The sequence below is a fragment of the Artemia franciscana genome, chromosome 5 (genome assembly GCF_032884065.1).
Source record: "Artemia franciscana chromosome 5, ASM3288406v1, whole genome shotgun sequence".
In the NCBI taxonomy this organism is placed as follows: domain Eukaryota; kingdom Metazoa; phylum Arthropoda; class Branchiopoda; order Anostraca; family Artemiidae; genus Artemia; species Artemia franciscana.
This window is the reverse complement of record NC_088867.1, coordinates 26,270,285-26,294,665: the sequence shown is the minus strand read 5'-3', so window position 1 is coordinate 26,294,665 and position 24,381 is coordinate 26,270,285. Positions and strand designations below refer to the sequence as shown.

The window sequence follows — 24,381 nt, the reverse complement described above, 5'->3', positions numbered from 1 at the left end:
AAGCTGTGCAAAAAAGTGGTTCAAAAGGTTGAAATGGCTAGGACACAATCTGCTGATGAAGAATGACAGATTTCCAAAGACTACCTTTTTCGGCCAACCATCAAGGACAGACGAAAAATATGTCTTTCCCAAATGGGATGGGAGGTTGACGAACGGAAATATTTGAAGGAAAACATCCCAAACTTATTGGCAAAGTGTAAAGCGGGATGTCTTGAACATATTAGAATGAAGGAGGAGCATCCGCAGCTGTGTTTTCCTCAGGTTGCTTTGTGCTGTAGTGAGTTGTTAGTAGTAGTAGTAGCGGTAATAGAAGTATTAGTAGTAGTAGCGGTAATAGAAGTATTAGTAGTAGTAGTAGTAGTAGTAGCAGTAGCAGTAGTAGTAGTCGTCGTAGTCGTAGTAGTGGCAGTTGTAACAGTAGTAGTAGTAGTATTAGTTGTTGTTGTAGCAGTAGTAGTAGTAGCCGTAGTATTAGTTGTTGTTGTAGTAGTAGTCGTCATAGTAGTAGTTGAAGTAGTGATAGTAATAGTAGTAGTAGTAGTTTTTGTAGCAATAGGATGGGGGGTCATGATGGCTTCAGCCCTGAAGAAGTCCACGATAAATATCCGATCCTTTTCAGCAATATCCCGTCCTGTTCCACCCGAAATTCACTAATAAATTTATTATCAAAATTTTTGCAAAAGATAGTCTCAATTACATACGAACAGAAATAAGAAAAATTCAACAAGGAAGTCTTTCAAGGCCATGACTATTGGAAATGAAGTCATGTAATAAGTCAAATTTAAAACGAAAAGAAATTACCATCAATGACAAAATCAGTCCCAAAATGAACAGAAACTACCACAAACAGGAGTGAGGTTAACGCCCCTAAGCCGTTTAAAAGCAAGAGAGTCATTTGCGATTTACCAAACACTAATTATATTTATAAGAATAAATGTAAAAATTTGTTATTGCTGAAATATTTCAGTAGTAATATAGAATACCAAAATCCTATGCTTGCTTGTAGATAGAAATGAAAAGTGAAGTGAGGAAGATACCCTGTAAAACTATTAGTTAGAAAATATCCCTTGAAAGTATAAAAACAATAACCGGAAAAATTTATTTTCGGCCTTTCAGAGCCCTCCTCATCCAAGAAATATTTTAGTTTTTTTTCAAAGACGCTTATCATTGCCGGAGCATTTTATAGAAATATTTAACTTGAATATGCACAGCAAGGGCTGAGGGGGGAAGGTGGTAGCATCCCTCATGTTTAGGAGAGGCCTGTGCCAACAGTTCCTATAGAACTGTTTTTTTTTTTTTTTTCAAAGACGATTATCATTGCCGGAGCATTTCATAGGAATATTTAACTTGAATATGCACAGCAAGGGCTGAGGGGGGAAGGTGGTAGCATCCCTCAGGTTTAGGAGAGGCCTGTGCCAACAGTTCCTATAGAACTGTAAACAAAAGGTGATCTTTGTTAATAGAAACCAAAACTTAAAAAATATTTTGTTATAATAAGGGCTATGCACCAGTAAAACATATATTGTATACTTATTCTAATATGTAAAATTAATTGATTTCGAATTTAGTCCTTAAAAGTTATCAGCATAATAGATTTTGTAAAGTTTAGAAAGAGGTGAAACACCTCTAAAAAGGGGTGTAATTTTGACGCGAATTTAATGGATTTCGACATATCTGAGAAACCTATAGCCATTATCTACAAAGAACAAAATTTTATAGTTTTCCTTGGAGAGGTACTCATGCCGACGTTTTATTTTATCTATTTTTCGTTTTGTTTTTGAGGCGTGATCGTATTAAACTAGTGATCGTATGCCATTGGATAAAGACTCATTCAGATGAAAATTTAAAGATTTAATAAAATAAAAGATATCCCAACACAGTTGTGCCGGTTTCTGACACTTGCATCCCTTTGCAAACTCTTAATCGGAAATTTCTTTATTTGAAGGCAATAGTCCATCATAATTAAAATTGTTTGCTTGTTTTATTGCTGTTTGCGAGTCATTTTTATTGCTTTGCCTTTACAAAACAGATTAATTATCTATTTAGTAACTTTTCAGCAATTCAAAAATCCATGGCTTATCTCTTAAGCTACTAATAAACAGCCCTTATAAAGCAGTTTTTCGCCATTTCTGTAACAACACTCGTGCGCTATCGCAGACAGAATGGATTTATATAATAGAAAACTTCTTGACGACTTTTCGAAAGCAATTGAACCTACAATTGAATCTAACTGTTCAAACGTCAGCACTTACCCGACAGTTGATCAGCAACTTAGAGGTACGTGCATTATTGTTTCGCTTTTTCTCTTTGTGGTATTATGCAAAGAAGAGTCAAACCGTGGCAACTGGGCAGGATATGACTCTTTGATTTTGAGATCTGGCTCATGGCCTAACTTTGGGATGATATTCTTTTCCGTAAATAATGGAAGTCGATCAGGCACGTACGCAGGGATTTTTTTTTCGGGAGGGGGGGGCAAAACCTTCGAAACAGCAGATATAAAGAAGCACTTTTTTTTATTTAGTAGCTAAATAAATGCAAAAAGCACGTACATCAGAAAATAAAGATTAACTTTAATCTATAGTATTGTAGCGGATGGGGGGGGAAGACTGAATCCTCAAAAGTACGTTTTAGGCTCAGGTTATGTTCATAGCGATTCAGAACCAGTGATTAATCTATTATATTCCACTGAAATGGAAATTCTGTATATAGATTCTTAATAAATGTCCTACTTTTGCCAGAAATCCCAAGAAACCAAGGGGAAATTAAACATTTAACAAAATTTCGGGGGGGGGGCGGGTGTACGCGCAAGAAGTCGATGAGACAAATTTACGACATATATCCGTGTATTGTCACTTGGTATAATATTGAAGGGGAGACAAAATTGGGATGTAGGCAGGAATTTCGGTACTTGTGTATCATTCAGAACACACTCAATAAGTGAAGTTAGGTTCTTTAGTGAAACAAACTACGATGCGAAAGTCTAACCACCCATGCATGGTTCTATAGTTCTAATACATAATTCTAAATACTAATCTAAGGGTGCATAATTCTAAGTTGTAATTACACAATTTTCCTAATAAAGTTTTCTATTCTCATCATATTTTGTTTTATTTTATTTAGCTTTATCAAAATTTTGGGCTATATATTTGCACATTAGGGTGGGGTTGCATTATATCAAATACCTAACCTAGCCACCTCTATATATAAAATATTTAATTAAAATGAACCTGCATCGTAGTTTGTTTCACGAAAGAACCTAACTTCACTCGTTGAATGTGTTCTGAATAATACTCAAGTACCGGAATTTCTATACCAGTGTTAGTAACAAATTAATAAGTCATTACCCAAAAATTTTCAACAACCATTAGAATATAGATAAAACCGTGAACAAGAAGTACATTGCATGGCGACATGACTTACTCATTAATTTGTGCTCTTAATTTATAAATTACGCTTTAATTTTTACTCTTTGCAATAGATTAAACCGTACAGTATTTTAATTCCAAAAATTTCAAATGGAAAGTCACAAGGAAAGTTTTACTTCCTGAAAAGTGATACAATTCTCCTTAAAGATGCTTTTAGAATTCACTGTTTCTTCTTAAAACTAGGTTTGTTCTTTGTTTGTTTTTTTTTATTTTTTTGCTCCAAGCAGTTATTTTTATTTTTAAAAATGTACCATATATACAAGCTAATCGTTGATTTAAATTTCCCAAAAACACTCAGACACTCTTATCCGATTTATAAAAATGTTTCCCAAAACAGATTTTCCCATTTATCTGGGCCGGTATGCTACACTATTTCGGCTTACAAGTCACACTTCCTGATAAAGATGAAAACAAACATTTTTAGTTTTAAATGCGTATTAGAATCCAATAATAGCAATGCTAGCCAGCGAAAGCCGTTAATCCATCGTTACCAAAGACGACCATGCTTCAATGTATGATTATTAGACCATAATATCATCCCTGGTACTGTAAAAATTGAGAGCGGCAGTTTGACGAAAACGTAAACGTCGGGACGAAAAATGTTCCAATTTAACAGGTCATCTACGAAACTGCAAAATAAGTTTTGTGGTTTGAGAGGCTACATGCCCGCTTGTGCCCTCTAGTAATACAGAGTGAAAATCATTGTACTATTTCGCTTCAAACAAAGCGTAACATGCCTACCTTTCTGCTAAAAAAAACAAGTTGGCGTTGATGGGAGATAGCAGGGGGTTTAGTAGATCCTGGGCTCAATTTATGCCTTGAATCAAAATAAAGCAACAAGTTAGGGCATTCGAGATGAGAATTCTGCCTGACCCAATGGACGATAGACTACAGAGTGATAGACTAAGGGTTCTGACATTTAAAAAAATGATCGATTTGCTTAAAATTGATTGCATAAGATTGTTCGCATCCGTGGCAACTAATAGGGGAGTGCCGAAAAAAAATACCTCTTTTTTAAATGTTTTACGTAGGAGCCAAAATGTTTCATTATAATAAGGGCTATGCTCCAGTAACATATATTTGATCTAATATGTTATTCTATTTTATTCTAATATATAAATCTAGTCATTTATTCTAATATGTAAAATTTATTAATTTCAAGTCTGGTACTTAAAAGTTATTAGCATAATAGATTTTGCATAGTTTTGAAAAAAAGGTGAAACATCTCTAAAAAGGGGTATAGTCTTGACGCAAATTTAATGGATTTCGACATGCCTGCGAAACCTAAAGTCATTATCTACAAACTACCAAATTTCATAGTTTTCCTTGGAGGGTTACTCATGCCGACGTTTGAAGCTATTCATTTTTTTTCCTAAGTAAAACATTAAAAAAATAAGATATGTTTTTATTTATTGGTGACTCCCCAATAAGTTACCACAGATGCCAACAATCTTATTACTATCATACACTAAAGCTTGGTCGTCTTTGGCAATGATTGGTTAACGGCTTTCGCAGGCTGGTGTGGCTATTATTGGTTTCTAATACGCATTTAAAACTAAAAAAGTTTGTTTTATTCTTTGTCAGGAAGAGTGACTTTAAAGCATAATGTAGCACAGAGGCCTACAAAAATAGGAAAATCTGTTTTAGGAAACATTTTTGTAAATCGGATGAGAGTGTCTGAGTATTTTCGGGAAATTTAAATCAGCACTTAACTCGTATGTATCGTACATTTTTAGAAACGAAAATAATTGCTTGGTTGAAAGAAATACAAAAAAAAAACAAAGAACAAACCTAGTTTCAATTGGTAGCTAATTGGGGAGTGCAAAAATGAAAAAATACATTGTTTTTTAAATTTTTTATGCAGGAGCCAAAAGATAAAAATACTTTATTCTAATAAGGGCTATGCACCAGTGAAACACATTTTGTGTACTTATTCTAATGTGTATAATTTATGTGTAAAAGTGGTAACAAATTTGGTAGTGAAGGAAATAAAATACCTTGCTTTTTTTAAATCTTTTACGTAGGAGCCAAAAGATGAAAAAAAAAAGAAAATTTAGAAAACTACCCGTTACAGCTCAATAGTTAGCAGGCCTTAAATTTTCTTACTTCTAGGAATCGTTGACTTTATAAGCATTGAAGGCTAGTAACACTAGACTCTAAGAAGCCATCGATATTAAATTTATTTGGAAAATCAACTTTAATTATGTCCCATTAAATTTTAAAGTGAATCCAGGCACTTTATTGCGTAACGTAGAGACAAGGGAGGGGTTGGAAGTTTTGTACACATATGAAAACCCGTCTCCAGTGTTCTCTTGGCTTAAGGTACCGGCTCCAGAGGTTCCGATTAGATCTGAACATTAAGGTGCAAAGACTGAAGAAGGGACTTACGTCTCTTAATATAATTAAGCTTTTCTTCCAATGGCTCGGGGTGTTTGCCCCCTAAGTTTAGAGCCCATTCGTGAACAAATCTGCTAACCCTTTTACTAAAAACTTAGCGGTAGTGGTGGTAAAAGACATATGGTGGTGGTTTGGTACAAACAAAATAAAAAAATGGATATTATTCCACTTCAGAATGGGTGCAACATACCTAACAATTTGCAAGAAGTTCACTGAGGAGAGGCGGGTGTTAAAGATACAAAATACCCACCTTGCACTTCCAATCAAACGGATTGAAAATCCATGTATTACTTTAGTTCCAACAAAATTCCAAATGCCTAGCTCTCTACTAAAAAGTCTCTGTGGGAGTCAAAGTCATGATTCGAGGTTGAACTTACCCACCTTTCTGTTAAAAAGTAGAAGGCGGGGGAGGTGGGGGTCACCAGAGAAGCGGCAGGCCCCTTTTGATTTACCAATCATACACACTGAAAATATTTGCGCGATTTCAGTGTAAACAAGGTGCAACACAAGTATCTTACGGAATAATACGAAATTGGTAGTAAGAAGTGTGGTTTTGCACGAGGGCTTTGGGTCCACTTAACATCTCCAATGCTGGCATGATTACAATGCAATGCTTGCAATCATAAACGCTTGAATGATTTGGCCTTAAGTAATGTAACGGGCCTAACTTTATGCTAAAAGACTAAAAGAGAGAGGGGGATGTCAGCTTCACTTTTTGTCATCAGTCATGCAGATTAAAAGTCGTTGCACGTTTCTAATTTAAGCAAGAAGCCCTCCGTCTTTTTGATAAAAGTTTTCGGGGCAGAGTACTCTAGAAGGAGAAAAGAAATGCATATTCTATTACTTGAAATAATCAGATCTTAAATTAAGTTGATCTTTTCCAAAGGGACCCAGCTTTTTCCTATTTTAAAACTAGAGATATAACCACCTTTGGTTCATCTTTGGCTTTTGACATATGACAGTCCTGGATATGCCAATCACGCATCTCATTGTGCAAGGTATATCTTTGTGGTGTAGACAGAGAATTTGCTTCATAATTAGTTATTTCAGAGCTTCTCTACCGGGGAAAATTCTTCTGAAAAGGTTTCAGCATACACTGTTTCGATTCATTTGTTTTATTAAACTAGGATAACTTAAAGACTAGAAGACAATAATGGTTTACTGAAAATTTCTAATATTTTGCATTTAAATACAGCAAGGGAATTAATTGCTGGCTCATCTCTGATTTTTTTTTCTTTTCTAGTATTTGGTTCTTATAGTGTTTTGGTTTATGTATCATCAGCGACACTCACAGCATTAACTCTCGCGATGTTTCTGTACTTGACATTTAGGATAACACGATTTGCACCATCAAGGAGGAGGACCATGATTCTTTGGGTTACTGCAACACCTATTGTAAGTAATTAATTTATTTATTTCCAATTTATCCTCAATCAACGGAATCAACGGAAGCCCATTCAATCTTGAGATATCAATTACGCAATTTTTTAATGAGTATATCTTTTCTTGGCTCAGGGTAGCGTAATATTTAAAGCTGTTGAACAGAATATGATAACCTATATAATAATCTTATTATGTCATTAAAAATGTTCGATTTATAATTCATTCTGAGATATTAAAATGAATATTTCAAGTGTTGATATTGCTCTTTTCTTTCCTTTGAATGTCCAAAACTGTATAAAAATTACGGAGTTAATTTAATATTCACCCTCTTAACAATCATCTAAACTTTCGTCGATATTTCCATTCGATCTTGAGATATAAAATAATTTTTGTTTCCTAACAATTACACGTTTTTCATTTCTTGGTATGGTACTGACTATGAGACCATGAGCAACAGCTTGATCGCTGAGTTGGTTAGCGTGTAGGAACAAGTGAATAAAAGGTTGTATGATCAATTTTTCCAACAGTCAAATTTTTCTGGTACCTATTCTATGTAGGTAAAAAGAAAATGAAAAAGAGAAATACATTCTTGATATACTCACTAGATTTTATTTAAAAGCGTGTTTTTAATTTTTGGTCACTATGGGCCAGGGTTCGTTCTTTACTAGGTTGCATCTACCACTACCACAATGATTAATGGTACTGATTATAAAAAAAATTGTCATTGTTGACTCATCATGAAACCTACATGAAATCTGGAAGTAAATATGTTAACTAAATGAGGACGTAGCCAGCCAAAGGAATTTGGTTAGTTAGCTCAAGATTAAACGGCAGGCATTCATATAGTGATATCTAATTTTAATCAATAAATATTACGGGTAGAGTACGTGTTCAATGATACTCTTAAGTTTCAGATGGCTCTGGAAAGATGCCAAGGAACAGGACTGATCATTCTCATGCGACAGTATCTACTAGTTTCTCACGCTATAGGATTCTCTTTTAATTTGTTATGTTCCACTGTAACTTTCCAAGTGCATTCTTGACGTTCTTGAGAACGTTTTTGCAACATTGTCTGGCTTGGGTATTTAGTATGGACAGGATACAGAAACATCCAAATTCACAAGAGATTTAGGGCACCAGACTTAAGACGCGGTAATTAATATAGTTTTCTTCCATATATGAAATTGTCCACTTAAACAAATGCGGACAGTTTCCACGTGCATCTTCCGCTAATACGTGTCAAGGCTGACATTATGAGAGCGATTTCTGACATCATGAGAGCCATGACTAGGACTGATATTTTTTAATATATACAAGAAACATGGTTGGTTCCTGGTTGACTGAACTTACAATTCTAAACATCGATTTTTTAGCTTTGGAACAGAATTTTAACTCATCTTAAGAACGCAGTATGGTAATTTAGCTAATTTATATAAACCCTTTTTAGCAAGGTACTGTAAAATCCACTTGAACTTTTGAGTTTCAGATTGTTTGGGTGATTGAGTATTTACGCTATTAATCAACAATGTAGGAGTTTACATTGCCTCCGGAACAGGAATGCCATGGGGGGCATTCCTTTAGATAATGAAAAATGCCTTTTTGTTATTTTTATTGAAAAGAGATAAATCCCACCCTTACTATAGATTTTGAAAATTATTTTTTTTAGTGTGTCTTAATCAAAAAATTGTTTTAACCTTGATCAACCCGCTACATTTTTTTTTTAAATTGGCATCCCTGCTCTTGGGCAAGCTTAATCGTCTAAATCCGTTGGTAGCAATATCGCTACATTGTCTAGTAAACTGCTAACACTTGTTCATGTGTAGCAGAAACGAAGAATTTGCCTTTAGCCCCCTTAAAACCCCTTGGAACATAAATTATACACAAAGAATACTAAATATTATATTATTTTGAGAAAAGGAAATGTTTTTTTCTGGGAAAACATCTCTTTTCTTTGGCTACAGCCCTAGAAATTGTTACATTTTCTAGGTTAAATTTCTAGGAACGCCTAGGGCCACACTACTTTCCAAACAGATTATCTATCATCTCCTTTTTCTCTTTGACTTGCAGGTACTCAGCTTTTTGTCTTTTGTTGGCATGCTCCTACCAAAGGCCAATTACACTTGCAAACATATCAAATCACTGTAAGTGTAGTTTTGTTTCATATTTTATTTAGTGGTAAAGGACCATTTCAATAATGTGAATATTTTACTGAATATATATATATATATATAAATATATATATGTATATCAAAACTGATACCTTGATGGTCAATTGTCACGACATCGATTATGGATCATATGGATCGATAAAATGCAAATTTTAAGCATTATTTCCGGAATGGAGTAAACTAGAATACAGGAAATTACACCGATGTAATATGGATCGTCCGATCTCACCAACCGTAATATCAATAGCTATTAGAATAACAAAAATTTTCAAATTGTTAGAACAGACTTTAGTATTATTCGGAATAAAAAACCAATAAACCTTAGCACTCCAGAGATCTACCCATTTGTTTACTCTATGGAGAATTTCAAACTGTGGTGTGAAGTTCTGAATATAGTCTATACTCCTAACCAGGAGGCACAAATTGAAAGAGGTTCTTAAGGGCAATTGCACCCCAATATTCCATTTCTTCTTTCAGCCACTTTGAGAAATTCATTTTATTGGCATCTTCATTGAAAGTTTAAAAAAAATTAATCCCCCCACCTAGATTTTGAAAAGTGTACTTTTGTATGTCTTCATAAAAAAAGATCACTATCCCTCCTCTAGATTTCGTGAATTTGTTCTCCCCCCTCCCATTCATAAACTAATAGACATCTTCATTTGAGATTTTTCTACAAAAGTTTGTGACAAATCCATTTGAAAACCAAAAGAGTCATTCCTAAAACCTCTGTTTCGTCTGTAACAAACATTATAAAGCCTTTTATCTTTCCACTGTACAAAAGTCATATATTTTTTTGAGTTTTCTTAAAACAGCGATCCTAAAAACATGAAAAAGAATATCAGGAGTCCGTTATTTAAGCCATTTCATAAATACATGTTGCGTAGGTTAAAAATAGTTTTCTCGTTTAAGTTTTGATATTTATTCTTTATTTCCATCACAACGTCTTTTTTTTAATTGCAAAACAAAAACTTAATTAAACTTAGTGAACCGTTCTATTAGCTTGTAATATCGTCTAATTTTTGGACGGTATTACAATTTTCCTAAATGTGTACAGGTTTGTTGAGTTGTGTAAAATTGGTATAGATTAGATATTCAAGTATTATAATTAAGAATTTAGCTTTTTGAAGCCTACCTAAGGGGTTTCCTCTTTTCAATGTTTTCAGAACATCTCGAAAAGATTTGGGCTCATTTGCAAGTATGTGCTGCTTGGGTAGGCAGTTCAAATAGGACATAAGCTTATGAAAAATGAACCAGAGTCAAGACTTCGCTAGCAGTTTTTTTTCTGTCTGAACTTTCAATAGCATTTTTGTATATTTTTCTAACTGCTGAAAGAGACAAGTTTCTCCTAAACCAGAGGCGCCATTTGGGGGGGGGGGGGGGTTCAGGGGTGGGCAAATGCCCACCCCAGATTTTTCAGGGGGGTCCAAGCTTCCACCACAAAGGGCCCTTTTCCGGCCATAATTATCCATTATGTCCAACATAATCCATTCTGTTCAAATGATTTGAACTAACTGCATGCCTATTAGCCAAAGAGCGTAATTACCTGACGACCTTTGGGGTAATTACTCTATTTGCTATTAATCATTGTAAACTTTGAAAGTAGGTTAGATTCATAATAAAAGTCTCAAGTTCTGTCAAATGCCCCATGCCCACACCAAGATTTGGCCCAAATGGCTCCTCTGTCCTAAACATGAGATGATGGCAAAGGCCCTTAAGATCGGATCTTTTTTTCGTCCGCTTAAGGACTAGGCTAAACGACCAGGGATATTGGCTTGTAAAAAGGTTAAAGAATTTTGGTGATGTATATTATTTCAAAGTAAAATCAGCGGCGAAGCATATCTGGATACTAATTCAGGAGCAAGGCAGTTGTCAAACATTGAGGACAATTTTCAAACACTATATGGTATTTAAGAGGATAGAAAAGTTTCTTTTTAGGTGTAGTCAAATTGCGAATTTAAAGAATATTTATTTGTGGTAATGATCACCTTAGATCAGTTTATCATTAATAAACTTTGGCCAATGGAAACTTTATTATAAAAGACTCTTTTCGCCTCGCTTCTGGCTATTTGCATCGGCCGTTTTCTTTGACTTGTTAGCTAGGCTGCCAAATTGACACATTTTGTGTCAAAATGACACAATTTGATGTTGCGTGACACAATGGCACCTTCGGTCGAAATGATGACACAATCGACGCAAATGACACATTTTTCGATAAAAAATGGCACAATCGACGAAAATGACACATTTAAAAAAAAAAATGACACAATTTGGTCATCCAAGTCTTGTTTTTTAAATGGTAATAAAAGAAAAGTAAAATTTTAGTTTTCTACCTCCAGAAAAGCTACAAATTAACGGAGGGGGATAACACTACCTAACGGTGGCAGTAGTACACAAACAGTGCGGAATACAGGACAGATGTCATCACCATAATTAAAATTTAAACCACGAGAAGAAAACAGCCATAGGTGGAAATTTCAAATCAAAATGCACGTTGAATATCTGAACTTAATTGGCTGCTTGATTGAGTATATGATGTAGCCAACTGGTACGTACTTTATAATAAAAAGTAAACAGCGTGCAGTTTATCAAAGCTGTATGCATAAGCAGCAACTCAAATTTTTAAAAGTGCAGGAGGGGTATCCCACCTCGGACAAGATGACAAATTTCCAGAGAAGTCTTTCCATCAGAATAATCCATCTGGCTTAAAAAGGCACCAACAAATATGACAAAAATACTAGATTGAAGCTAATTGAATGGCTTATATATTGAGTAAATAAATATAGCTTTAAAATTTCTAACTGAACATACTTCTATTTCCAAACAAGATAACTTCATTCTAACCTTACCTTCTTTAACCTAAAAATAATGAAAAAGGTCAACAGGATCAATTGCTTGAATTTGGAGGTCCAGAGCAGTGACACTCGCATTCACAAACTCCTTTTCAGCTCAAGGGCAACCATGAAGTCTATTGTCAAAACTGACATCTTAGAGAATGATGATGCTTTTGTCATACCCGTGATCTCAGGCTGTTTCAAGGAAATTTCCGAGATTTCTTTTGGTCTAAATAGCGAAATACACGTTCTGAAATACAAGGATGTGATATCCTCAAATGATCTCAAACAGTTTAGGTTGAACTGCCCGAACTTCCTTATAGAAGTTATCAAACAAATGAGGAAATTAATTGATCATTCTGATCCCACTTTAAAAGCTCCCAGTCACCCAGTGACTGCTTTGAGCGGAAAAGTTGACACTCTAGTGGGACTGACTGGTCGGTTCAGCAGATTACTTGGGAAACATGAAGGTTAAGTGGAAAGGTCAAGGAACGCAATGGAGACTCAGTGGATGTTGATGAGTGAGCACAGGGATGAGATTATCAAAACCATGGGAACTGAAATGTGTCCTTCGATCTTTTGGAAGACGTTATTGAGTACGAAAGATGCTCAAGGCAAGCCACAGTTGAAAGAACTGTCCCTTTGCATGCTAAATCTGTGTGCTCTTCCGCATTCCAGTGCAGCTGCAGAACATCAATTTTCAGTTCTATCAAATATAAAAACGAAACTCAGAAACAGTCTACTTCTCGACACGATAGACTCCCTGATGCATGCAAAGCAGCTGGTCTCTCGTACCTCAGTAACCGCGCACAACTTCGAAATTCCTTCTGATATGCGGAAGAATTTTATGGCCTGGTACAAGGAGAAAGAAGAAGAGACCTATGGGCCCTAGATATAGCCAGGGTTGAATATACTTGAAGTTCGGGGGAGAGGGGTTTGTGTGTGAGAGCTTACCAAGTTGTTCAGTGCTTATATATCTGATATTCATCTGTATTTTGTAGTGCAAATATGCGATTGATTTTGCCTTACATTTTTCCTCGGCCTCTAGGTCAATTAGGAGCACGATTATAACCATTAAGAAAGGAAGACGGCTTAGTAGTATTGTTGGTTCAAGCTAAGCTTCAATGAGGGCCCAATGAACCACAGACAAGTTGATAGACAGATAGTTGGAACTGTTTTTGCTGGGTACTAAGATCCGATTGCCGAGTCAAAGTGACATACTGTACAAGAGAAGAAAAGTAGTGACAAAGCATGTTCAAACAAAAAGAAGCGTGTTCAGGCGTTATACTTCATTTTTACGAATTTCTTCTCGATTGAATCCAGGTCTCGGACAAGTTTTATGCTCGCAAACTAAAAAGCTCAAACGCACCTACTGTGGTCTTGTCTTTTCCATTTTCGAAGGTTTCAACTAAAGCTTAGCCGATTACGATTACGAAGTCATGCGAAAAGTCTTTAATTTACTGTGGGAACTGATTTTCCCATAAAACTTTTATAAATGTAAACTTGCCTCGTTGGCCGCCCAGACACAAATAGTGTTTAACATTAATCTAACCGAATGTTCCTATTACTTTCATGACGTCATAAAAACGTCTCGGTCCCAAGATAATAGTTTAAGGTTCAGTTTACTCCTTTTTGAACGGATTTGGAAAAGATTATGTATTCAAAACTCTAAATAAAGATTTGACAATTAAATATGATACCACTTGTAGCAAAAAATATGACACATTATGGAATCTGAGATGACACAAAAAGCACATTTTCGGAAAAAATATGACACACTCCTTAAAAAAAAATTTGGCAGCCCTGCTTGTTAGGTACTTTGCAGACTTCTGTCTTCTTTCTAGTTTATTTCTTAAGTGCATAGCTTCATTGAAAATATAATAGTTCGATTAATCACACATTATATTTACTTTAATTCGTTTACAGTTTTCAATCTGAGTGTAAGAAATGTAAAAAAGGACCAAAAAAGAAACCGCAAGCCTGCCAGATAAAATAAAATAAAACTGAAGTGCTCTGACTGTAATCAATATGCAATTGTATCTCTGTTTTCCCTGAAACCAAACAATTGAAGCCAAACGAACACAAATTATAACAAAATAAATGAAAATAGTGAGTTACCCATTTTGCCGAAACTTTGGATTATCTAAGCCCGCTGAATTTAAAGTGTCTAGACAGAGGCACAAAGACATATAGCTGCTAATAATCAGCTCTGAAACTTTCACTTAAAAAGTATTCTAGAGAAAGAAAAATCTATGGCAATCGGTACACTTTTGGTTCAATTTGTAGTCTCAACTAGCAGATATTTTTCTTTTATAAACTAACTGTATTTCCTCATCTACCATTATTTTCATTATGAATTGGAACTTGCAATATTTTCTTTCTTTCGCAACTGATTACCTCATCTGGCATTATTTTCATTATGAATCAGAACTAGTAATATTTAATTTCTTTCGCAATATACTTCAGATAGAAAGGCAAAAACAAGGTTTATTCACATTAGACATGAAGTTTTAAGCACTTAAGAACAATGAAATAGAGCTATGTTTACTCAATTTTATAATCCATACCTGTGATACTGTCGTGATATCTTGATGCAAGATGTTTGCTTTTACTAATCCTTAAAGAGCTTGATTTACTATGAGTAGTTAGGAATAATCCAACTTTGAAATTACGATTATGAAAGAAACCATAAGTCCAGCTTCTTATATTAAAAGAACCATGCGAAAAAAAAACTGTGTGAAAAAGTTATAGTGAGTGACAGTCAGGTTGTCCATAATTAAAATCCGCATTCGTGTTAGAATTTTGTGCCTAAACATTATGCAGGGAGTGAAATTTATTTTTTGGACATCCAACTTCATTTTTTGGACATTCAAACGGTCTTATTACCATACCTACTGAGATATAATACCTTATATCTTTCAGATATATGCCCTGGGTGCTGATGCATTTAGTTGATCTGACACTAGACTATCACGGTGGAATTCAGAATCTTTTACCACGACTTGAAAGCGACGGAGCAACCTTAGCACTTGAGCAAATTCCATGCTGCTGTGCAGCCCTGATCTGGGGAAAAGTCCTATACAACAAGTAAGATATTACTTCCTAGTTGGTCATATTTTTGTGTTTCGGTTCTTGCTAACAGTAAGAAAAATAAAGCTATGCTTGACAAAACTGATTAAACCCCAAAGACCTATGCACACCGAGATTTTTTAGAAACCAGCTGTGGCCTGTCCCAAAACCCTGTTTGAAAAAGGTGTAAGCTTTTGCTAGTGACCAGATTTCTGTACCCACTGATATTTAGTTATATTTCGTTTATACACACCTTCTGAGGTTTGTGTCAAGTTGTTGTTGTTTTTTTCGTTTTTTAGTGTTTTTTCCTTTGGTTATCCTTCCTTCATATCATATCATATGATATGGAGGTTATCCCTCCACATCATACGTTAAGTTTCGTTATCAATAACTGTTGTTAATTATATAAAAACACATAGATAAATAAATACTGAAATTGAGACACCTGCTTATGTAGTAATTTTCTATCGTAGTTTTGAGAATACTACCTAATCCCTGTTTACTTAAATACACCTGATTTCAGTAGCCTAATGCCTATATCAATTGAACTTTTGTATTGGGCTAGTCCTAGGTATAGTTCTAAAGGCAGCTAAACCTCTGTTGTGATCAGAATCTTAAATCAACTAGTTTCAAAGAGTAGCATAGCTGAATCTTGACATTACTAATGTCTAATAGTGATTTGGGCTTAAATCATCTACGATCAAAAGATTTGTGAAAATTAATCCAAAAAAAAAAAAAATGAAAATACTGTGGTAGATTACAAGCTTGGATTGGCAAGAGCAGACTGTGAAAAACTCGGACGTCGAGGCTGCTCTACGAACAACCCGTATAAATTGAACACAACACTTTCCACTAAGCTTCAAAAGCTGGCTTGTTTCTTCGCTCACTCTTATTACGAGACTGACGACCTTTTTTCTTTTTTTATTGTTTAGACTGGAACTATCAACAATGGAATTCCGTCGCACCAGAAGATATCCCAATGAAAATTTGTTTTACGAATTTGTCAAAAGGCATTTCGTGAAAATGAACTATACAAAGTATTCGCGCACCAGCCACAATAATTGGTTATCAAAGATGCCGTGTTTATAAATTCTAAGTTCGGGAAGGGGTGTAGGCCTATACACCAGTCCTATTAATTTTTTAAAGTAGACGATATGAAAAGCTACCTTTGAATACTACCTTGGTCGACAGTTGGATACTACAACTCAGGGATGAATCGGGTAATTTTGCAGCCGGTAAGTGAGATTTTTAATGTCGCGTCAGTGGGTGTTTTCTGCAAGTAATCCTTCACCCTACTTCCGATGAACTATCTTGACTTATGACACTGATTGCCAGGCCAATGCGTCAAACACGCGGAAACACGGCATGGTCAGATTACCAACAAGAGGAGACGCTCCGCATTGTCAACATGAAGAACAGTTTTGTAAGGCGCTGCATCTCCATTTAATATGATCTACTGATGGATGTTACTCCTGAAAACGCGTGCGTTTATTCCTTTAAAATGAAGTTTAAGAGGAAGAAATGACTCAAGGGATAAAATCTAATAAATGGCTGACTAGCGGAATATCAGAACCGTCTAACAAGTCCTCATATTGTTAATAATATTGGTATTCCACAAGGCTCATTACTCAGTTCGCTGTTACTTTTGGCTTGTATAATTAACCTTGCTAATAGCATCAACAATGGTGGTAGTAGCAAGGAAATAGCCATCCATTTTGATGAAAAACTAAAAATTAAGACAAAATCGACGAATCACATGTTAATTTAAAACTAGATAGTATGGTATCAAACTTTCTAAAAACAAGATAACATATTTTTGTAGGGGATAATAAGTTTTATCAATAATCTTTTAGGGAAAGAATCTCTGATTAAGTTTCTAAGAGTTTTGTTTGGGACTTTATTATCAATTTTTACGCATTATAATTGCTTGTATTTAAAACTGTCCCAAGTTTAGGTTGCTGGGATCAATTCAAACATTTCTGTTCGTTTTTTAAATAAAAATTCTTCACCAGTTATTAATAAGAATCACATGTCAGATCCTATCCTTCTGTCGATATCACTTCAAATCCTAGTTTATATATTACAGAATAAAGATATATAAACACAGGATTAACTCTTTTACCCCTCCATGCCACTTTTGGACGATTCTGTTTCATAAAATATGTATAGTTCCTTATTCTATTCAGTGATAGGCAGAATCTCTTACTATGGTATTCTGATGTTCAATATATAAGTTTGTTTTTTCAGGCACACAATGAGGGTCGCACGTGCTCTTGTTTACCAGTTTCCCTTGATTCAATTCGTTTTTGTCTTCCTTGGAATGATACTTGAAGAACTTGGCTATTACAAGTCAGGTTATGTAAGTCTTTCTTTTAATTAATATTCATGATCAGGCACGTACGCAATAATACATTCATGGAGGGGGCCAAATAGTCCAGATTACAAAGAATAGGTGAACTATTAGATAAATTACACGCTTTTGGGTGGCTCGAAGAATTTCCGTTGCATACATGTCTCTTTAATAAGATATGTGAATTGTTGGTAGTTGTATAAATGTATTGGATATGTAAACAATTTGATGTTTTCAGTTGTTGGGAAATTGGTGTTTTACTAGTATTAGAAATCTGGTGCGGTTTATTCGTGTGGGCATGACCTACCGTGAGGGTGTTATATGATGACTTTGTTTGTTTGTATTAGAGTTTTGGAATGGTGCTTTTGTTGCTGTAGTATTTTTTTCAAAAGTTTAAACTGAATCTTTTAATTGTATTTGTATATTGTTTTCTACTTTTTAGACCATGGCTCCGCAGGCTTTTCTTGTGTCAAATATACCATACTATCTTTATAATATGCTGTTACAAAGTGTTTCAGTTTAAAACTGATTGCATAAGAGTTAGTATTTGAGACATGTCCAAATTTCAAAACCACTTTTTCACAATCTGGTAGACTTTAAGAAATATTTAATTAAGCTGAATCTTTGATTTACTAATTTTATTTCTACATTTTAATTGTCTCTGCTTATGAGCAAAAGTGCGTGTGAAGTAGTACATATCTGGTCGAGTGACACAAATTACTCGGATAATTTAACTGATTTTCAAATTGTCACAATCAAATATAAATAAATATAGAAACAATATTTTGGGAAAAATTCTAGCAGGAAGGTCATAACATAATTGACATGCGCAGATGGGTCTGGAATAGCAGAAATACTAAAAACCACTATGAGAGGTATCTTTGAAATTTCCTTTATTTGCTATATGCCGTGGACAACAAAATAATTACTCGCTATTCACTTTATTTGCTTCAATAAAATACTAAAAGTATTATAACTTTGAAGAGATGATAAAACGACAAAGTTCAATCCTAATGTTTGTGAATCAATAAGGATTGTGAACTGTAAAAAAGTACATAATTTAAACTTTTATTTTTTCAGGTTGGCTTTGACAACTCATACATATATTTGACTACACTGAAAACTATATCATTCTTTATTGCCGAGTGGGGAGTTAATTTGTTTGTTGCTATGTCTGCGTCCAGGTTGGCCCATATCAAATACGGCGTACGTACTATTGCTTTTTACTCGTTTCTTAAGTAAAAGATTTGATTTTTTTGGTAAAATGAAAAGAGCTTGAAAACACACTCTGGATGCTAATGTATCCATGTTTACTCTTTTTCTTCCAATAACCGTACCTTCGAATAGTCAACTAGGACGACCCTAGTAGATGGCAGGGGGAAGGACAGGTCCTTACCATAGTACGGTAAGACCCACAATAAACATAAATGGGGAACATTTTGTAGTGTCTGTAATAATCATGTCAACCCTCCCCCCTGGCTCCCAAAGAAATATTCACTGACCATTCCCATACAATCCCCACGAGCGCTGTTGCTCGTCTATATTTCTATCGCTTGCATCAAGTGGAAGAAAAACAGTATCATTTGTTCTTGGTAGCCGTTGGTGTAACTAACGATATAGTCTACAGGGCTGAGAGGACTATGATTTCTCTGAAGTTCTGGGCTTTAGTCATCAAAATAGTTTTCAAACAGAATTAGAACAATTATCTAGAAGGTCATATTTGTCTTTCATCGAGGATAGGGAGGGATTGCTACGCAACTATTTCTGTTGATGTTTGAAGTATTATTTGCTCTATGTTCCTATACTGGAAGGAGAGAAATTACATCCAGCGTAAATAGAAGGGGTTGAATGCCTTGCAAATGTAGGAAAAAAGATCTAGAGTGTTGTTCACACCTTAGTTCTATTTAAAAATAGAACTGTAGTAACATTGCTTATCATTTCTATTCTGTTGATGTATTAGTTATTGACTTCCATTAATGATTTGGAACCATCGTTCGAAAAACCTGCAGTCATCTTACACCTCATCACTCCAGTAGCTTACTCATTAGAGCAGCATTTCATATTCTTTCAATGATTTCAAAGCATACTATCCAACATAGTTCTATTCCCCCTTTACTTGAACGTTAAATTCCTGTGACCTAATGATTATATTGGTTTCTGTGCCTGTAATATCCCTATTTTGATAATATATATTAAATATAATAAGCACTAGCACCCAGAGATTGAATACTAGCACCAGAAAGATTTAATAAATGTATGAAAATGCATAAAAAAGATAAGCAGTTAAGAGATGATCGTATGAATATAACTGAATTAATTGTTTAAAATGGAAACTAAAAATCTTATCCAATTGTTGAGTATATGTTTTTTTCTTGTTTAAAATGATATAAAAACAAAGTATTTCATCTGGGGCATTTGGGAATTTTAAGCATTTGGGATTTTTAGAGGGGGAGGGGTTTTATGCTAGAAAGGGAAGATTTTGAAGTGATTAAAATGCATTTCTGTTGATTCTTTCGTAGTTTTGGTTCCAACGTACATCGGGTGCCCTATGACGGAAAAGCAACCTGAAAAAAAACGGTTGGACAGTGCTTTTTTACATTGATAATTAGTTTTAGAATACTTTTATCTGTTTAAACTTTAGCATTAATTGATAAGATAATTATTCTTAATCTTAATTGTTTTTTGAAGTGTGGGTACATAAATATCACAAATAAAGTTAGTAGTTTTGCATTTTAAAGATGTTGGTATCACTGAGAGAAGAGGTATTTAAAAAAAAAAAAAGAAAAAAAGAGGCTGGACCCAGATCCTTAGACAGTCTCCGTAGAGATCAGGACAAAGTATAAGGCTATGGACTCTGACCCAACATTTTTATACGTAAACCTGCAGCTAAACATTTGACTTGTTATTGGATAGACTATGAAGATGGTACTCTAAAAAGGGTGCCACTCGACACACGAGACTATGACCTTCACTGAAATTATTTTATAGTAGACTTATGGACTTCCCGTGCGGAGGACTTGATTTAGAGTAATGTGAGCCAGGCAGAAAAAATCCTAAAAATAAAATTCAAATAATAAAAGGAGATATTTACAACGTCGATATTTTCTTTTAGATGAAAATCCACTTGGTTCAACTGTTCATTCTATTTGTGAAAGCACAGACTACAACCATGCAAATCCTTGGTGACAACGGAGTTATTCCTTGTGTGTTGCCTTATCTATCAGTGAATGCATTTGAAAGTTGTAAGTATTTCTATGTTCGTAAACATGGGCTCTATTCTAGGTTACACTGACATGTGAAGGGTTCTGCTACTTTCGCCAATGTTGCACGTCGGTTATGTCAAAAACGGATGAGCGTCAAAATCAGCTGACAACTCAAACAAGATATAATTAGATAATTAATAATGTATGAAAGTGAATAGAACACAAAAACGATAAGGGCTTTCAATTTCACTAGTTCAAACCAAGGATTAAATATTTATGGTCTCTCAATTCGCTAGTTTTCCATCTTCATGCGTTTTTTAGCTGCTCTCTCTCTCTCTCTAGTGCGTCTTGTCGTCTACACTTTATCAGTTCGATAAATTGTGCTTCCTGTCGTAAGAACGTGGGGTTTTGGATGAACTAAGATCTGCGAGACCCTAACAGCTGGCCTAACCAGAGACCTGCCCAAGAACTGTTTAGATTAACTTCTGGCTCCATAATTAGATAATCTTAGTCAGTTAACACTTTAATCTTAATTTTTCCGAGGAGAAATCCGGTAATGTCAATTTTTTGCCTTGAAATGCACTATAAACAGAATTATTTTTTCTATAATTAAATTTAGTGACACCTTTCTCGTACATCATTTGTTCTTAATCTTCTAATGGCATGTTGATTTCCGGAATTCTTTGATGCTTGCATGAATAGTTTTGACTATTTTAGGTTTTCAGTTTCTAATTTATATTATCCGATAAAACAAGTTTTTTGAATATCTAGCTAGTGAAGAGGAGGGTTTCATCTGCTATATATCCCTGCGGTTACTTGCAATAGCAAATAGCAAATGCCCTTATTTTGTTCCTCATGAATGTGAATAATGCACCAAAAGCACCAGAAAGTTTTCATAAATATGCCAATAGATACAACTTTGCAAAAGCCCTTTCCGAGCCAAATTTTTACATTCTGCTTCAGAAAGCAACAAGAGCTAAGAGCTCATATGGCACTTACGACGAGGTCGGAAGAGCCAAGAGCTCATATGGCATGAGCTCTTGCAAAATACTAAGAACCAATAGATTGACTTAAAAGGAAAATCAGAGACTAAATGCCGGTCGGGATTTAAAATAAGAGCTCTGAAACAAGAGGTCCTTCGAAAGATTAAAATTTATTAAGATCCGATCACCCGCTCGTAAGTTAAAAATATCCCATTTTTTCTAATTTTTCTTCTCCCTTCATCCCCCCCCCCTAAATGGTCGAATCGGGGAATACGACTTTATCAAGTCAATTTGTACAGGTCCCTGACACGCCTACCAATTTTCATCGTCCTAGCACGTCCGGAAGCACCGAACTCGCCAAAGCACTGGAAATCCCCCCAACTCCCCCAAAGAGGTCACACCCGTTCCAATTATTACAATCACGTATCTAGAACTTGTGCTTATTCTTTCCATCAAGTTTCATCCCGATCTCTCCATTCTAAGCGTTTTCCAGGATTTCCGGTTTCAAAAATTTCTGTTTCCGCCCTCCAACCCCCTATGTCCCCGGATCCAAAAATTGAAAATGGAGCATCTGAGACATGAAATCTTTCTATATATCAAGTTTCATTAAGATCCAACCACCCATTTGTAAGATAAAGATACCTCAATTTTCACGTTTTCCAAGATTTCCTGTTTCTCCCTCCAACTCCCCCCAATGTCACCGGATCTGGTTGGGATTTAAATAAGAGCTCTGAATCACAAGATCCTTCTAAATATCAAGTTTCATTAAGATCTGATCACCCATTCGTAAGTTACAAATACTTCATTTTTTCTAATTTTTCCGAATTACCCCCCCCCCCCCCCGCCCAACTCCCCTAAAGAGAGCGGATCCGGTCCAGTTATGTCAGTCACGTATCTTGAACTTGTGCTTATTCTTCTCACCAAGTTTCATCCTGAACTTTCCATTCTAAGCGTTTTCCAAGACTTCCAGTCCCCCCAACGACACTGGATCCGATGGGGATTTAAAATAAGAAATCTGAGTTATGATATCCTTCTGACTATCAAATTTCATTAAGATTTGATCAGCCGTTTGTAAGTTAAAAAATATCTCATTTTTTCTTATTTTTCCAAATAAACCGTCCCCCCTTCCCCCTCCATATGGTCAATTTGGGGAAACGATTTTGGGGAAACTATTTATAATTTAATCTGGTCTGGCCCCTGATACGCCTGCCAAATTTCATCGTCCTAGCTTATCTGGAAGTGCCTAAACAAGCAAAACCGGGACCGACAGACAGACAGACAGAATTTGCAATCGCTATATGTCACTTGGTAAATACCAAGTGCCATAAAAAATGGAAAAACGGAGAAAAAGAAAGGAAAGGAAAAATAGAATAGCACTGGCGAAGAAAACTTGCACAAAATATAAACAAAATGTGAAATATTTTTGGGGTGTTAACTCACCAAAACTGGTACACAAGGTGTATACCCCAAGACTCGGACATGTTGTTTTCCATTCCTTCATCTTTATTGTGAAGGTAAAATTGAAGAAAAAACATCTTATGTAACATTTGTCAAAGTATTTCTCATAATATTTTTCCTTTTCAGTTCTCGAGAATGGGTTATTAATCGTTGAATGCTGCTTGATCTCAATCCCTATTGTGATTGAATATCAACTTCGCCGTGGAAGTTTAGACAGAAAAGACGTTTTAAAAGAAATGGAGGCCCGCATGAGCCCCGCTACAACAACCTCTGACATAAGCAGCCATGCTGGAGTAACCAGATCAGTATCTTCAGATGTAGAACTATGCAAAGAATTTGTTGAGTTTTTATGATATTAGTTTAATGGCATGTAGAACAGCATCTTTTGGACGGTATAGTTTAAATGCTTATTGAAACAGTATTTGTAACACGAAATCGGTGATCAAAGTAAAAAGTATTCTGAGCTTCCAACGGCATATTAATTTGCCTTTCAGAACATATTTTAAGATCATAATACTAGTTGAAAAAGATTTTGTTTGTCTTTTAACCCGCCAAGACTGTAAATCTTCACAAATATTTAAGTGAAGATTACCATGAAAGCAGGTACTACTAGCCATGTTCAAGGTGAACCTATGTAGTAGGTTCAATCATCCCAAGTCCAGAAACCTGATTCGGGGAAGGGAGTGGCGTTTTGAAAAGGGGGCGAAATTCTGAAAAACATTTAAAGATGGAATCACATGGAAAAAGTTGAGAAATTATATGGAACTGGTAAAAATACTGATATTTGGGGAAGGAAGTCAAAAGAACCCCCTACTACTTCCGTGCGTGCCTGTCAAGCTCCTCCCTTGCCTCATAAAACAGACCAATTTTCAAATGGACAGGAGAAACCCACCGCAACATTGGACACGGCTTCTAAATCCTTGCAAAAGTTTGTAGATATCTGTAGTGCTTTAACATATACGTGTTATTATTTAAAGAAGGAGTTTAAAGTCATATGTAACTTTTTTATACGAGACTTTTTCTAGTCTTTTTATGCTAATTTTTTTCGTTTATTTAAATAAACGTTTTAAATTAAACTCTGTGTTTCTGACGTAGAATTTAGGAGCAACCAATC

The 24,381-nt window shown here is 35.2% G+C and overlaps 1 protein-coding gene across 1 annotated transcript; it reads left to right on the top strand.

Moving 5' to 3' along the window:
- The first annotated feature begins 2,119 nt into the window (after window positions 1–2,119).
- On the top strand, window positions 2,120–24,343 carry LOC136027172 (organic solute transporter subunit alpha-like). The gene is made up of 8 exons (XM_065704173.1): window positions 2,120–2,277; window positions 7,066–7,217; window positions 9,273–9,346; window positions 15,127–15,291; window positions 17,521–17,632; window positions 18,704–18,829; window positions 20,736–20,865; window positions 23,394–24,343. Exons 1-8 carry the CDS (start codon window positions 2,163–2,165, stop codon window positions 23,618–23,620), a joined length of 1,101 nt encoding a protein of 366 aa, XP_065560245.1. The 5' UTR covers window positions 2,120–2,162; the 3' UTR covers window positions 23,621–24,343.
- Window positions 24,344–24,381: the final 38 nt, after the last annotated feature.